At 34.7% G+C, this 15,607-nt stretch overlaps 1 protein-coding gene across 14 annotated transcripts in view; it reads left to right on the top strand.

Moving 5' to 3' along the window:
• The window catches only part of ptprfb (protein tyrosine phosphatase receptor type Fb), a 197,690-nt gene that overhangs the window by 102,751 nt on the left and 79,332 nt on the right, over nt 1-15,607 (top strand). For all 14 annotated transcript variants that reach the window (XM_051133976.1, XM_051133967.1, XM_051134070.1 and 11 more), the window contains exon 5: nt 13,608-13,793. In XM_051133976.1, the coding sequence (XP_050989933.1) occupies nt 13,608-13,793 (186 nt within the window). The remainder of the gene's footprint in view (nt 1-13,607; nt 13,794-15,607) is intronic.

Raw genomic sequence — 15,607 nt, 5'->3', positions numbered from 1 at the left:
TTTTTTTTTTTTTTTGTAATATATTTAATGTCAATAATACATTTACTTTTACTGGTAAACAAGAGTATTTGCAAACTAACCAAAATATTCAAATCGAATCTTTTACTTAAGCAAAATGTATTCAAAACTCTTTTAAGATGCAACTGGGGTGGAAAAACAAAACAAAAATGCTACAGGAACAGGATGTTCCAAGGCTGTAAATGAAATACATTCAAGTTTTGTGGTTTTCTGTGGCATTTCAGGTCGTTAGGTTGTTGGTTTGGCAAAATGAGGTAGGAGTGGTAGCTCTAAGTTTTGTTTTATGTTTAGTTTGATTAGCTCAGTGTCAGAGCTCTAGCACAGCCTGAAGAGAAGATGTGTTAATAGAGAGGTTTGTGAGTTCGATCTGTGTTGTTCTGTCTAACAGAATGAAAGAATAAGTAAAGGCTGTCAAATACACTGAGTCGAGGGGGCTTCATTTAAAGCTACTGTAAACTTACACTATACTCATTCACTTTAAAGTGAACTCTACAGCAACAGTTCAGCTGAATGTGTCAGCACTGCTTGTGTTTCTGTAGATTATGCATTTGAATACATATATTTTAAAGAGGACATTTTAAACAGTTAAATAGTTTTTAATGTTTATTGTTTATTTACTAATTACTAATTGTAATATTCATTATTATCAGCTGTGCCTTCACAGGAATAAACATCATTGTAAAATGTCTTATAATTAGGGCTGTCAGTCGATTTTTAATCTAAGTAACTACTTGATGTTTCGATTAACTAATCGAATTAATCGCAAAATAAATTTGACTGTGAAAATACCCACAAAAGTTTATTTAAAGCTACTTTTGTGTGTTAGATGAGAAAGTATGAAGTAGACATTACAGATTGTAGCTTTAGAAAGAAATATTTTATTTGATTGAACATAGAATTTATTACACATAAACATTTAGGCTGCAAACGTAAACTATGGAACATCTCAGTATGTTTTGTTCATACAATGAAAGTCATTGGTAACCAAAACAGCTTTGTAAACAACAGTCTTCAAAATATCTTCTATTATGTTCCACAAAAGAAAGGTTTGAAATGACATGAGGGAAAATAAATGATGACAGAATTTAATTTTTGGGGGGTGAGATATCTTTTTAATGTGTTTATTTTTATTATTATTATTTTTATCATTTACTTGTTTTTGTTTTTTTGTTTTTTTTAATGAAATGATACTTAAGAAACTAAATCTGCCAGCAGGTTTTGGTAAAAATGTCTTTATGAGTCATTCATTCATTCGATTCATTTAAAGGGCTGATTCATTCAGTAATGAAGTAAATGGCTCTCTTTATGAATGGGGTTTTGAATCATTGGTTCACACAATTCGTTCAAAACGTGGATTCAGTCAGAAAATAAAAAACAATGTGTTGCTCGGAGACCCGCAACAATCCTGCTATTGCTTCAATATAGGTTATATATTGTAATATTACCTATATAATATTCAAGGTAATATTAAGCAAAAACATAATTTTGTGTTTAAAAAATAAAACACATTATCAACTTTACTGAACTGTTAAAATATTTTAATCACAGTATTTTTCATAACGAATTAATTAAGGTAACGCTTTAACCTGACTGCCCTAATAATAATAATTTTAATTATATTTCATATTAATACTTCTCTAGCTTTAATCAAATAAATGCAGTCTTGCTGAGCATAAAATACTTCTTTGTCTACTTCAGTTTAAACTCTAAATTGGTGAACAGTAGTGTATTTAATGTGGGGGAAAAAACACAAATGGCACGGGACATTGAATTTACTGTTTTATTATAATTATAATAATCCTTTATTAATATTTTATTTATTATATTAATTATATATTTATACTATTTTATTAGAGTATTTTATTTGATGTTATATTTATTTAATCGTCATATAAAAATAATATATAAATTATATTAATCTGATGGCTAATTAATCTGATTTGATGGCTTATATTAGACCAATCATGCTGATTCTGACCCATAGGATATCAATAATATTTTTTTATTTTATATATATATATATATATATATATATATATATATATATATATATATATATATATATATATATATATATATTTTTTTTTTTTTTTTTTTATATTGCTGCTGTCTTATATAACACCAAGCACACTCTCTACATCTAAATAAGGCGCTCTAAAAGATAGCAGATCTTGTGATTTCCACACAGCTTTCATGGCTCAAGGTGACTCGGGCCGTTGCGCTTGAGTGGAGTGAGCAGATCACCCTTCGGTTCTGGTAATGGGTCACACATGTGCTGTTATGTACAAACCAGTGTGGTGTAGCATAAATAACAGCTATGTGCCTGTGGCAGAGCTGTAGATCATACTGAGACACAAGAAACTGGAGGACGCATAGGAAGCAGGCCGAGACGGAAAAACCAGAGAAACAGACCCGTGCGGATAAAGGAAAGAGAGAGAGGTAGAGACCAACGTCACACCTGCCCAACATTGATTAAGTGACTGTTGGAGGGAAGTCAGCCTGAATATTCTGGCCAGCAAGAAAAAGTGTATTATTTCAAAGGTCATGGCATGCATTACACCTCTTTCCTCGCTACCGACTTAGATAAACAGCATGCCGCTGAAATACTGCAGACGGGACTCCACCACTCCTAGGGTGCGGTTCACCTTTACACACGCTGCTTTATTTACTACATGTGTCTGTGAGGTTGCAGATCTGCCCGGCCAATTATTCCATTTAAAGATGAGGATGTTTTGGGCAACTATTGATTATGCTGGGTCTGTTTTCTACCTGCAGTTTGGTCTTTATGAATTCCTAGCAGTGCTCACAATTAAAGTGAACCAGGAGATCTGACCTTAGTGAAACCCATTCGGACTACATAATCACTGTACGCTGAAACTCTCTTCCAGAAACAAGCACCTGCCTACATAGATAGCATCATAAGTACGTCATCATAAGGTAATCAGTGTAAGCCAGACCCATAATGCAGTGTGATGAGCTCTTGCAAGTACAGTGTACTCATTACCTTTAATTATACACAAACAAGCAAAAAATAAATAAATAAATACATAAATAAGATATATCATTTAAGTTGATCTTGTTATAGATCTTAAAAATCTAATGTAAGTTTGAAATGTAAGTTTCCCAAGGCTGCATTTATTTGATTGATATTAAGATTAATTAAGATTAATATTATGAAGTATTATTAGAATTTAAAATTATTCTTTTCACCTTTTTTTCTGTTCTTTTTTGAATACTTTTTAAAATGTCATTTATTTCTGTCATGGCAAAGCTGAATAGCCAGTAGCCATTATTCCAGTCTTCAGTGTCACATAATCCTACAAAAATCTTTGTAATATGTTGATGTGCTGCTCAAGATACATTGTTTCTCTTTGTCAGTGTTTAAAACAGTTGTGCTTCTTAATATTTTCTTTTCTACCTTGAAAATCAAGATTTGTCATGGTCGTTTTTATCAGGATTCTTGATTAATTTAAATTTTTATTTGAAATTAATTCATTAATTTTAATTAATACATTTTACTGGCCCCTAACATTGAACGTGTATATGTATACAATGCCATTCAAAAGTTTGGAATCAGTAAAATGTGTAATTTTTTTTTAAAGACGTTTTTTAAATATTACAATGTAAAATAATATTTTTTGGAACCTGTGATATATATATATATATATTTTTTTTTTTTTCAGGATTCTTTGAAGAATAAGAAGTTTTAAAAAACAGCATTTATTTAAAATAAAAATCTTTTCTAACAATATTCACACTACTGTTCAAAAGTTAATTAATTAATTAAAGAAATTAATGCTTTTATTCAGCAAGGTTGTGTTAAATTGATAAAAAGTGGTAGCAAAGACTTAAATTGTTAGAAAAGATTTATATTTTGAATTGTTCTTAACTTTTTATTAATCAAAGAATGATTTCTGAAAGATCAGGTGACACTTAAGACTGGAGTAATGGCTGATGAAAATTCATCTTTGCATCGTGGGAATAAATCATATTTGAAAGTATAATAAAATAGAAACCGTTATTTTATATTGTAATAACATTTCGCAATATTACCTTTTTTCTTCTGTATTTTTGATCAAATAAATGCAGCCTTGATGACTTCTTTAAAAAACATTACAAGTCATACTGATCTCAAACTTTTGAACGGCAGTGTATTTACACATATTTTGCAGAACCTCTGCCATGTAAGTTCATCCCTGGGAGTGCTTATTCAGTTTATCCATGTGATGATTATGTAATGCAACTTCTTCCTCCTTTCTAAACGGCTAAATGCTTTAGCTGTCTGGCTTCATTTTAAAAGCACTCAGTCTTGTCTCCAAAAATGCAAATATAATAGCATGTAAAAGTTATCTTGTACATCAGCCTGCAGGCAAAGCAGCGTTCTGCCGTCTGATATCAGACTGTCACTGATATCACCTAGCAGTGATGTCATCTTGCATGAATGAATGCTGTTTTGTTCGGATGCTGTGCCTGCTCTTTCACTCGTAATTGCTCTGATTCTCTAGAATTGTGTTATTTGTAAGTATTGAGGCTATATTGGGAAATTTGAAGGTAAATAAGTAAGCCATTTCTAGGTTGATTTTCATTTTACTTGAATTCTTAATGGGCAACACATCTGTCTAATTTGTTGTATTTAAGTATTCAGAGATGCACCAATGAAGCAGATTTTTGGCAAGCTGAATTATGTAAAAAGCAGTTTTCTCCAAAGGAGGACAAACCTGGACTTGAAATGATCTCTGGAAATTAAGATATGTAGTAAAATGGATGGTGTTCTGTTGTCATATATCATTACAGAAACCCTTCTGCTCCCTCCATCAAAAGAGATGTCACCCTTAATTGCTGTCATCCATCACTCTCATACACACTCTCTGGAAGCTACAAGGACATTTGTTTCTCAAGAACTGTCAAGACTTTTACAGAAATACTACATTGTTTTTAAACAAACTATTAGTTCAAAAGTTGCCTTACCGGAGTAGAAAGATTGACTGCAAAGGATGTGCTGTCCAAGTGTGTTTGTGGAGCTTTGTTCTTCTGTAACACTGGAGACCTTCGCATGCTTAAAGATATAGTTCACTTAAAAAATTAAAATGTCTTTCCTGTATTACATTTTTTCTTCTGTGGAATGCAAAATGAGGAATTCTGAAGAAAGCTGATGTTTTGAAATGGATGAAAAAGTACTAAAAAGTACAACTGTAATAGTGGTCATTATATGCTATACAGTATTTCCAACCTTTTGAAGTCTACCTTAGCTTTGTGTAACATGGTAAATGAAAGTTCAACAATACTTGCTTTTCAAACAAGTACAATTGAGCTTTTCTGTGCCCTATGTTTGTGAGTAGATCAATGTTTATATGTGAATAGAAGGATAAAATTTAAATCTGTTCATCATATAAGACTTGGATGAAACCGTATCAAAGGCTTTTTATGAACGTTTCGACGCATCAAGCAAGTTTTGGTTATATGGACTTTCATTTAAGGGACAAAATATATCTTCAGGCTGTGCTCTTTCATTAAAGCAGAAGTTCACTTACCAAAACAGAAATTTACAGATAATTTACTCACCCCCTTGTCATCCAAGATGTTTATGTCTTTCTTTCTTCCGTTGTACAGCAATTATGTTTCTTGAGGAAAAAAAAATCAGGATTTCTCTCCTTATAGTGGACTTCTATGGTACCTGTAAGTTTAAACTTCCAAAATGCATTTTAAATGCAGCTTCAGAGGTTTCTAAACAATCCCAACTGAGGAAGAAAGGTCTTATCTAGCGAAACGATCAGTTGTTTTCTATTTTGAAGTTGGAGGAGAAAACGAGATGGGGAATTTTTCAGCATAACCTAACTGTATTGACCCGGATTACACAGACTACGCATGCAGATCGCAGAGCTAGACAAGAAGAGCATTTGAGGTTAAAAAGCATATAAATTGTGCATTTTTTTTAGAAAATAACAGATCACCAGATTAGACCCTTCCTCCTCAGCTGGGATCATTTTGAGCTCTTTGAAGATGCATTTAAACTCGCAGACACCATAGAAGTCCACTATATGGAGAACATTCCTAAAATGTTTTCCTCAAGAAACATACTTTCTTTACGACTGAAGAAAGAAAAGACATGGACATCTAGGATGGCAAAAGGGTTAGTAAATTATCTGTAAATTTTTGTTCTGGAAGTTCTTCTCTTTTAAAAATATCTTTGTTTCAAAGATAAATTAAAGTGTTGTACAACCTTTAAAGAAATATTTTACTAAAAAAATTGCAGTGTCTTTCCAAATATTCGTAAATTTGAGTCTTATGAACTCTACATTAGCTTTGTGTAACAAGCAAACTTCATCTGTACGGCTTGTGTGATGATGAGATAAATAGTAATTTTCAATTCGTAAACATTGTTCTTTAGATCTTGATCTTGTTCTTAATTTAAACTCATAGAATTTCACTCTGTTGCTTAACCAAGTCTACATATTATTTCAAAAGTTGCAGCAATTCACTCTTAGATCATATGGACTACAATTTTTTTGGACATTATGGTTTATGGTGCTTTTGCATCCATTTGATGCTTTTTTTTCTTCTGTTGTGTTCTTAAGAAGAAAGTAAGTCATACAGGTTTGGATCGACATCATGAATGAAGATGGGGTGAATAAAAAAGTTTTTATTTTAGGGTGAACTATCTCTTTAAACATAATGAGCTTGTAGCTTGGACATTACAGCAGACTCATGAGATTGGATCCAAGCATGCGTGATCCATCTTTGAAGAACAGTTTGTTCTCGGTGTGAGTGCCCCATGGTGCTTCATCACTATTTGAGCATCCTCTTCTGCGGCGACGTGTTTTTGCAGGGTGAGAATAACTCTGGCTGACGTGGACGTGGAGAGCATTCGGGCTGTTTCACAGTGGGGTCTGAGGACAGAGACTTGTCTCTTCAGCGGGGTTCTGATTAGACCCATCACCCTGCATGCCATGCTCTATTCTCCCTGGTAATTGGAGCTGGCAGGAGGTTGGCATGTACCCCTCCTGTCCTCCATTTCCCTCTTTATCCTCCCACGGTGACCCTCCCCCACCCACTACTCCTCATGTCGGATCCACTGTAATGCGTGTTATGTCCCTCTTTGCTCTGACCCAGCATTGAGGACATGAAGCCTATGCATGTCTCAACCACATTTACGGCAGCCTCGTTGTTCACATTAGCTGGCCTCACCACTCCCTTTCTCTGCCTTTAGGACGTTTTGTCCTGATTGCTCCCGACCACCTGAAACGCCATTGTTATTCTCTTGGCAACCACGTTGCTTTGTTTTCGTAATGATGCAGAGTTAGTTCTTCCCCATTGTATGCCATTAGTTTCATTCGTTGGCTTCATTCAACACTCAACTTCTGTAAATATCAGATAGTTATCGCCTACTTTCAAGCCTCGATCTTTTCTTCTTTGTTTCACCTTTATCTGATTGCTCGTAGCATTGAATATAAGTCTCGGCTCGTAATTTACTGCATCACGGAGAACAATGTTCCTTCTGTTTCCGCAAAACTGATTACAGATGGGTTTGTGGTATGCTACCCTGTTAGTTCCCTTTTGTGGTCACGTGCATCGATAAAGCTGGGCTGCTTCTGGACTGGTTCCACAGCCAAGGAGATAATGCAATAGATTGCCATCTGCAAGGGCCTGCACGGTCTTATCGCTCTAGTAAGGTCTCATTAAAAACCCGCTCTCTGGATGGCAACAGTAGATTTTCCATTGAGGAAGAAAATGTGATTGGGTACATTTACGGAGACTATTGTTACTGTGGCACCTATTTATGGAGGTTGTCACGAGGTCCTAACCACAAGCTTTAAAAGTCGGAAAGGACCTAGATCATTAGCTTGCAGAAGCTAATGATTATTTTTATGTCATGGCCAAAAAAAAAAAAAAAAAAAAAAAGTTATTTAATAAATAACAAAGTTTGGTAGAAGTTTTGTCTAAATTAAAAAAAAAAAGAAAAAAAAAAAAGAAGAAAGAAACACTAAAAACTTAATTTTACAGGTGAACGTCACAACACTGTAATGTGCAGTATAATTTTACAAAATGTACTAATATGACATTTAAAGTATTTTTTTTGTTAAATTATTTATATTTTTAATGGTTAACTGAGTGTACAGGGGAGTGTGAGTAATTAAAAATCTAATATCAATCAATACCGGTAAGTATGATACTGTATTCTTCTCTTAAAAAAAAAAAAAAAAAAAAAAAAAAAAAAAAAACATAAATAAGTAAAGCATTTAGTGTAACCAAAGTGATTTTGTTAACTTTTATGTATTATAAATAGTGAAAATAGAAAATTACAGTTATATTTCAGCTTAGAAAAGAGAAAGCCTAGTGATTGCTTTGATAAACTGCATAATAATAATAATAGTAATAATAATAAACAAAAACACTACTCATTGAAATCTCATATGCCTTAAACTTGTCATGCAACTACACTACCGTTCAAAATATCTCATGCTTACTAAGGCTGCATTTATTTAGTCAAAAAGGTTCTGTAAAAACAATAGCTGTTTCTATTTTAATATATTTTACAATGTAATTTATTCATGTGATGGCAAAGCTGAATTTTCAGCAACCATTACTTCAGTCGTCAGTGTCACATGATCTTTTGTGAAAACTGATATATTTTTTCAGCATTTTTTGATGAATAGAAAGTTCAAAAGAACACTTTATTTAAAGCAGAAATCTTTAGTAACATTATAATTGTTTTTATTATTGCAGAGCATTTGTGTGCTACTAAGGTTCATTAAATGTAAATGCAGCTGAGTCATTTGAAAGGGTCGTTAACATTACCAAAACATGGCATTCTAAGGTGAATAAAACCCAAACTTCATCAACAATGAACACTAGAGCCGCACCCAGTGTAAAAGTACACATGATGCATGAAGGGTAGACGATGTTATGGTAGTCATGAAGCTTTCCCTCACAGTCAAGCTGCTATCTTTGTTTTGCTTGAAATGCCAGTAGGCTCAACCGCATTTTTAAAGTAACATGATACAAATAAGGTGTTGACGTTGCATAAAAACTTGAGCCTGTACTCTTTTGTCTGTAATTGTCAGGATTGCTGCTTCTCATATACCATGACCTCAGTCGGTTGCGTAACCTTTCAGACAAAGGTAAAATAAAACTCTGCAACACAAGCAGAGAATCTCAGAACATGACATCACTGTCATTAAAGTTCACATTCTCTCTATTGACTGCTTGCTTGAAACATTTCAGCAAAGCTTTCTCGCCGTTCCTCCTCCTACTTCCTCCTCATTCCGTCCGTTCTCAAGTTTCTCTCTGCTCTTTACAGGATGGCATCCCAATTACCCACCAAATGTATCACCCCGTCGGAGCCAAACACCTTGTCATAACTGCTTCGGGGAAACAATGAAACTAGCGTTGGCAGGCTTTTTAAATTCAAACCGCCATCTGCTGCAGCGCCCACATGTATGATGCGGCAGAGACTCAGAACAGAGCGGGACATTTTGTAGACGTTTTTCCTCTTACCTATTCATCTTAGTAATTGAGTCCTTGCTCGACTCAATATAAGCACACAAGAAATGTATTAAAAACAAATTTCTGAGCTTAAGAGTCTTCTGTTTTTTAAATCCTCATGCATAGTAAAGAGGTGTAAGTGATAAAAGTGCTTTCAGAGATGGAGAATGGAGCTTTTATTTAGGAAATGCAAAAGCCTAACCATCAATTTGATTCCCAGCGTGCTTTTGTGGAACTTTGTGGAAATCTATCCTTTTCTTATTTGTTTTTACCTTCATATACCATTTATTTCTTTTATTATAGCTCACTATACCTGGAAGGATGTCATTATAACCATTACTAAAAAGCAAAAATATTAAAAAAAGGTGCAATCAGCTATTGTTTAATGTAGTGATGAACAGGTAAACAAAATGGTTCAATGTACATATGGTGAAGGCTCCAGACACATTAGTAGCCTAAAAGCTGTTTTATTTTACAAGGTGCAGGTTATGCTATGTTGAGAATACTTCTCATTTGATCTCGCACTATAAAAAATGCGGAGTTAAAAACAACCTAACTTGGGTTATTTGGCAACCCAAGTTAGGGGGTAGCGCTGGGTAAATATTGGACAGAACACATGATAAGTTATTTTGACGCAGCTGGTTGGTTTAAATGTTCTTATCCAACATGCTGGGTTGTTTTACTTAAGTGAACTATTGTTTAAAAATTATTATATTGCTGGCTTAAAATTGGCTGGAAATTAAAAGTCACACACAGAATTATAGAGGCAACAGCAATAATCAAAAGATGAACATTTATTATTAAACAAGAACACTCACAGACAAAAATATAAAACAAATTGAATTTATTTGGGTGAATACAGCATAGTTTACAATATTAGATTTAAACTCGTTTAATACGCATTTTCGAAATAAAAAATGGTTGAACACACTTAATTTAAGTGTGTTCAACCGTACTCTGTAATCACTTTTCACCGAAATGTTAATTCTCGTGCCAGTGTGTCACCGAAATCTGGTAGGCTTTAGTTTGTTGGGGGAACCACGAACTTTAGACCGCTGCCTTGCGTTTCACTCGACTCCATAACCTGCCCATATACAAGCAGTACTGAGATTAGAGAACATATTTTAACATCAAAATAAGTTATATTCAGTATTATAACGAATAAAATGAATGTATGTTATGCAAGGCAAAAGGCGTTTCCATCATGTGCAACGAACGACTGGTGCTGATGCATTTAGCTGACTGACATCTCATCCTTCTATATTGTGTTGTGTAAATAATATCATTTACAGCAGAGTAAAGACTTTATAAATGAAATAAAATGTATACAAACCTTTATTTCACTGAAGAAGTGCACCAAATCAGTGGCACTGAGAACTGCTCTCTCCTAGAGGACTCAAAACGCCCACGCTCTGACTGTAACTCAGCAACTGTGTTGTTTTATTGGAGACAAGGCTCAACCCAGCGGTTGGGTAGAACAAAAACAATATTTAATAACCCATTAAAAACTACCCAGCAGCATAGTTACAGAAAAAGTACCCAGCACCTGGGTAATAAATATTAAAAATAACACAATAAAATGACCCAACATATTAAACCCAACATTTGTGTTAAAAAAAATAACCCAGCATTTTTTAGAGTGCAGTAACCATCTGCAGTGGCATCCATAAACAAGAATGTTTTCTACTGCATGATCCTTCATCCACACCACTAGGTGTCAGTATAAGTATAACCAAACTTTTATATTTAAAAAAAAAAAAAAAAAAAAAACGTAAATGGAAAATTAATGAGTACAAGTATATCACTTACTTTGCACTCCAAGACACTTACAAAACTTTTTTCCTCACTTTGTCACCTGAAACACCAGGAGCTTGCATTTTTCTACTTTTTTTTTTCTTTTGCCAAACTGATATACAATTCTAAAAAATACATCTACACATTTCAGTCAGGAGAAACAGCACAGTTGGTTTTCTCTCAGAAGTTCTAGTGATCTCTGTTTCCTCTCTCGCATGCTGACTATGTGACACTTGGTAGGTATTATTTGTATGTTCTTTCTCAAGAAAATGTATTCAATTGTTTATTCAGAAGTCGCACAGAGAAAAGGATCGGCATAGTGATACAACCCACACTCCTACAGGTAGTTGACCTCTCCTGAGCACACCGAGGTAGATATGTACGCCTCGATACATGACAGCGCACCCTCCCTGTGGTTTCTGAAGGTCACACTTGAACAAAAAATCTTGCTGCTTTTGCTTCTTAATGAGGCATAACTTGAACAGCCTCATATTCCAAGTTACCTTGTACTCCAAAGTTCCCTCCAGCGTGGATTCAGCGCAACATTTTCCGTCTCTTAAATTATTCCTTTTTTCAGTGTTTTCATAAGAGAGCTAGCGATTCATGAAATAACCCTTTTGAGGTTTGCCCATTGTGTTATACATGCGTTCGATTGTCCTGGAACACTAGCCTCACATTTGAAGTCATAGTCTTTTGTGAGAGCTTTTCGATTCAGCTATATGAGAAGCATTGCTTAATGCTTTAAGGATCGATACACCAGTGATTTAATGTTTAACGCACCAGAATAAGAAGACAAGATAAATCACAGTTGTCTGTAGTGCCCTGTAGACTTTAGAAGCAGTGGAATGTTTGTCATGTGCAGAGGATTGTCTCAAACTGAATAATTCAGCCTTGCCCTTTGGCTTACCTTGGCATCAAAGAGAGTGCGATGTTGCCGTAACGTTGTTGCTATTGCAAGTGTGAATATTACGCATGCTGGGCTTTCATCCAGACATATGTGTGAATATTTGAGAAGAAAAACTATCATTTTTTAATACGTGCCACAGCCGTAGAATTGCTCATGTTTTCATGTGTTTAAAAACCATATGTTTACAGCCTTGCCCACTTGCTTTCTGATATAATTGTTCATTTTCATATTTTACATATAATTTGTGTTAATTATGCAAATGTTTGATACTTGGAGATATCTGCTCTGTTACTCCTTGTGTAGAAATAGCAAAAGGCGTCACGGTCTGTATCAGAGTGCAAACAATGTTTTCCAAACCACTGAAGGACAAAACATTATTTGCCAGCTAGATTTGCATTTCCAGAAAAAAACAGCAGTGTTTGCAAGACAGCAAAAGAAACATGTTAAAGTTTAGGTAAGCGGTTTTAGGCTGTGGTTTTGCATAAATTATGTTCTGCATCAGTTGACGTATATTTAGGTTTCTGTCTGTGGCACTTGAGTATCAACACATGACCATTTCTGCAGTGTAAAGATGGTTAAAGATGTAAGAAGGAAAAGATTTAATATACAAATGAGGAGAAAGAAGACGAGTGGCAATTGAGAATATAAGTATTGTGATGATGAAGTCATTGCTATTATTAATATTTTGAATTATAACAATGTAAGTAAATATTTCTTAAAAATAACCATTAAAGATTAAGGTTGAGTCATTTGTCTGTAAAGCACATTTAACAACAACAGAAGTTGGTAGTAATAAGAAATGTTGACAGAAAATATAATAAATAGAGTCAAGGTCAGTTAAACATTTTTAATAAAAATAACAGTGATGAACTAACAAGGAAGAATTTATCTTTTTTTAAAAAGGAAGAACAATTCATTACAACCTTAGATAATGTAAAAATCCAAGGATTTGCCTTGCTAAAACTAGTGTTATTCACTCTTTCATTGAAAGATTTTGCATTTTATTTTCTCATTGTTTTTTCTCTGTCTTTACTCAAATGCCTATAAAGATTTAGAGCAAACTGAAAGTTTAATACCTAAAACTTTAAAGCTTTACCTTAAAGTTAATTCATCCATATGGTGTTACTTGTTTGAGTAACAGTACACAAATGTCCTGTGGCTTAGCCTCTCCGTGCTTTCATCTCATTAATGCACAGGAAGGTCTTTTTCTGGCAAGTGAATTGATTCAGTGCACTAATTAGACTTGTCCTGGATTTGCTTTTGCAGGACAATTACATCTGGCTCGCATCTCAAACGCTTGATTCATAGCAATTAGAGTTCTTCAAGATCATTATCCTTATTTTGTAAATAATTCCCATTTTGGCTCCTGGCTTGACCTGTTATTTTTTTCTTTTTCTTGCTGCAGAAAACCAGATTCCTCATGGCTTCCCCACTATAGACATGGGCCCTCAACTGAAAGTGGTGGAGCGAACAAGAACAACCACGATGCTCTGTGCTGCCAGTGGGAACCCTGACCCAGAGATTACTTGGTTCAAAGACTTCCTGCCTGTAGACATCAACGGCAATGGACGAATCAAACAACTTCGTTCAGGTAAGAATGACACACTTACTTAGACTTACAGTCACAAGAGCAACAACTAATGTATTAAACTTATAGTCACAAATATAGACACAATTCTGTTTGCACTTACCGCTTATATTATCCATGATTGTTTTACTACAGTTTAATAAATGCCTATGCAGTATTCCCACGTAATAAAAACTGGAACGTTATTTGTTTTTGTGCAATGTCAGGTCTTTGCTCTGCCAATTTGTCTTTGCTTACTATGGAAGGAGAAATGTATTGACGTGGCCATAACGTAAAATGAGTCTTAAGCCACGTGTAAATGGTCTGGGTAATTGTAGGCACCCTTATGGGAATGTGAGAATGCCACAGAGAGGATCAGCCACTCTATTTACATTGTAGACCTTCCTAATGGATAGACCGTTCAGGTCTGACCTAGGATCAGACGGATGAACAGGACTTTGCCCAGGCTGGATTAATGGCTCCTGACTGACTCAGAGTTTATCCCTCTCCACTAAATCCACTTCATTTAGAGGGCAAGTCCACAGCAGAGCTCATTCTCTACTAGCATCAGCAACTAAGTACACAGCTCATAAATACACAGTTGAAAGTTTGGACTGCCTCTTTGAATCTTGAATCATCCCTTCATCTTGCTTATTTCGAAGAGCTTCTTAGGTATACATAAAGTCAAATGAACAAGATATACTGTTTCACCAAAGATCAAAACATTGCTTCCTGAAAGATTTTTATCTCTGGACGGCATGAGGCGCAAAGCTTTATGGCCCTTTTAGGATAGTCATAACATTCAATTATGATAATAAAGCTAGTGTAATCTGGTGTATCTGCCTGTTTTAGTCTTTAAGAGAATGGTGAATTACATGTTAACTGTTTTACTTCTGACAGATAAGCGTTTTCTGATAGACACTGGTAATGGCGACATAACCTTACCTTATGATTTGACCGATAGTTTAAGTGAGTATGAAATGAGCTGTGTTTACTTTCTTAGGTACATGATTCATAGCTATTCATCTTGATTTCACATAGTCTGCACTACCAGTTGATTAGCCAGTGCGTCTAAAAATGATGCAATGACTTTACCTCCTGATGAGTGGCTCTTTTATTTAAAAGGCCGTAATTTCATTACTTGCACATGAAGTTTTTTCCATTCATAGCTTTTCATAGCATAACGAGTGAACCATCTTAGGTGTTATACAGTGTTTACCAATAGACAAAAAGCTGTTTACATTATTGTTTTAGGCTGCTATTGAAGTTAGAAATATTTTAGTTTTTCTAGAAGCTAATGCTAATGTTTTTTTCTGGTTGAATATTCTCAAAGTCCCTTTCAAGGAAAGTCTGTTCACTCAGCAGCCATATTTGCAACGCCTCCGGGCAGCTAATCCAAGACCAAATCCTATCTAAATTAATGGGGGAATCCTGAAATCTAAAAAAACGGTCGCTGAACTCTGAATTAAATTACATATTTCAAATCAGCAACAAAATCTGAAATGAACCGCCCCATGAATATTGTTTCATATGCTGACATAGTATTTAAAAACCTTATTTTTCAAGCTACACCAGCCAATGCGCATACACAGCCACAACGTGCTTATGACTGTGCGTGCGCATTGGCCGGTCCAGCCTTGGGTTTTTATGGGAGCCGGCACTTCTAATGGCCGCTGCAGTGACGCAATGACTTTACCAATCAGCGATTGGCTCTTTCATTTAGAAGGCGAGACTATTCCACCATATTGCTTGTTGCAGTTTTTCCCATTTATAAATATAGGAGTGAACGGTCTTTGTATTTCTGTAGTCTTTGATGTTCTGTTTTTACACTGAAATAT

The sequence above is a fragment of the Labeo rohita genome, chromosome 2 (assembly GCF_022985175.1).
Source record: "Labeo rohita strain BAU-BD-2019 chromosome 2, IGBB_LRoh.1.0, whole genome shotgun sequence".
Classification (NCBI taxonomy): Eukaryota; Metazoa; Chordata; class Actinopteri; order Cypriniformes; family Cyprinidae; genus Labeo; species Labeo rohita.
Note: the sequence above shows the minus strand (reverse complement) of the source record. Positions and strands in the feature narration are given on the sequence as shown.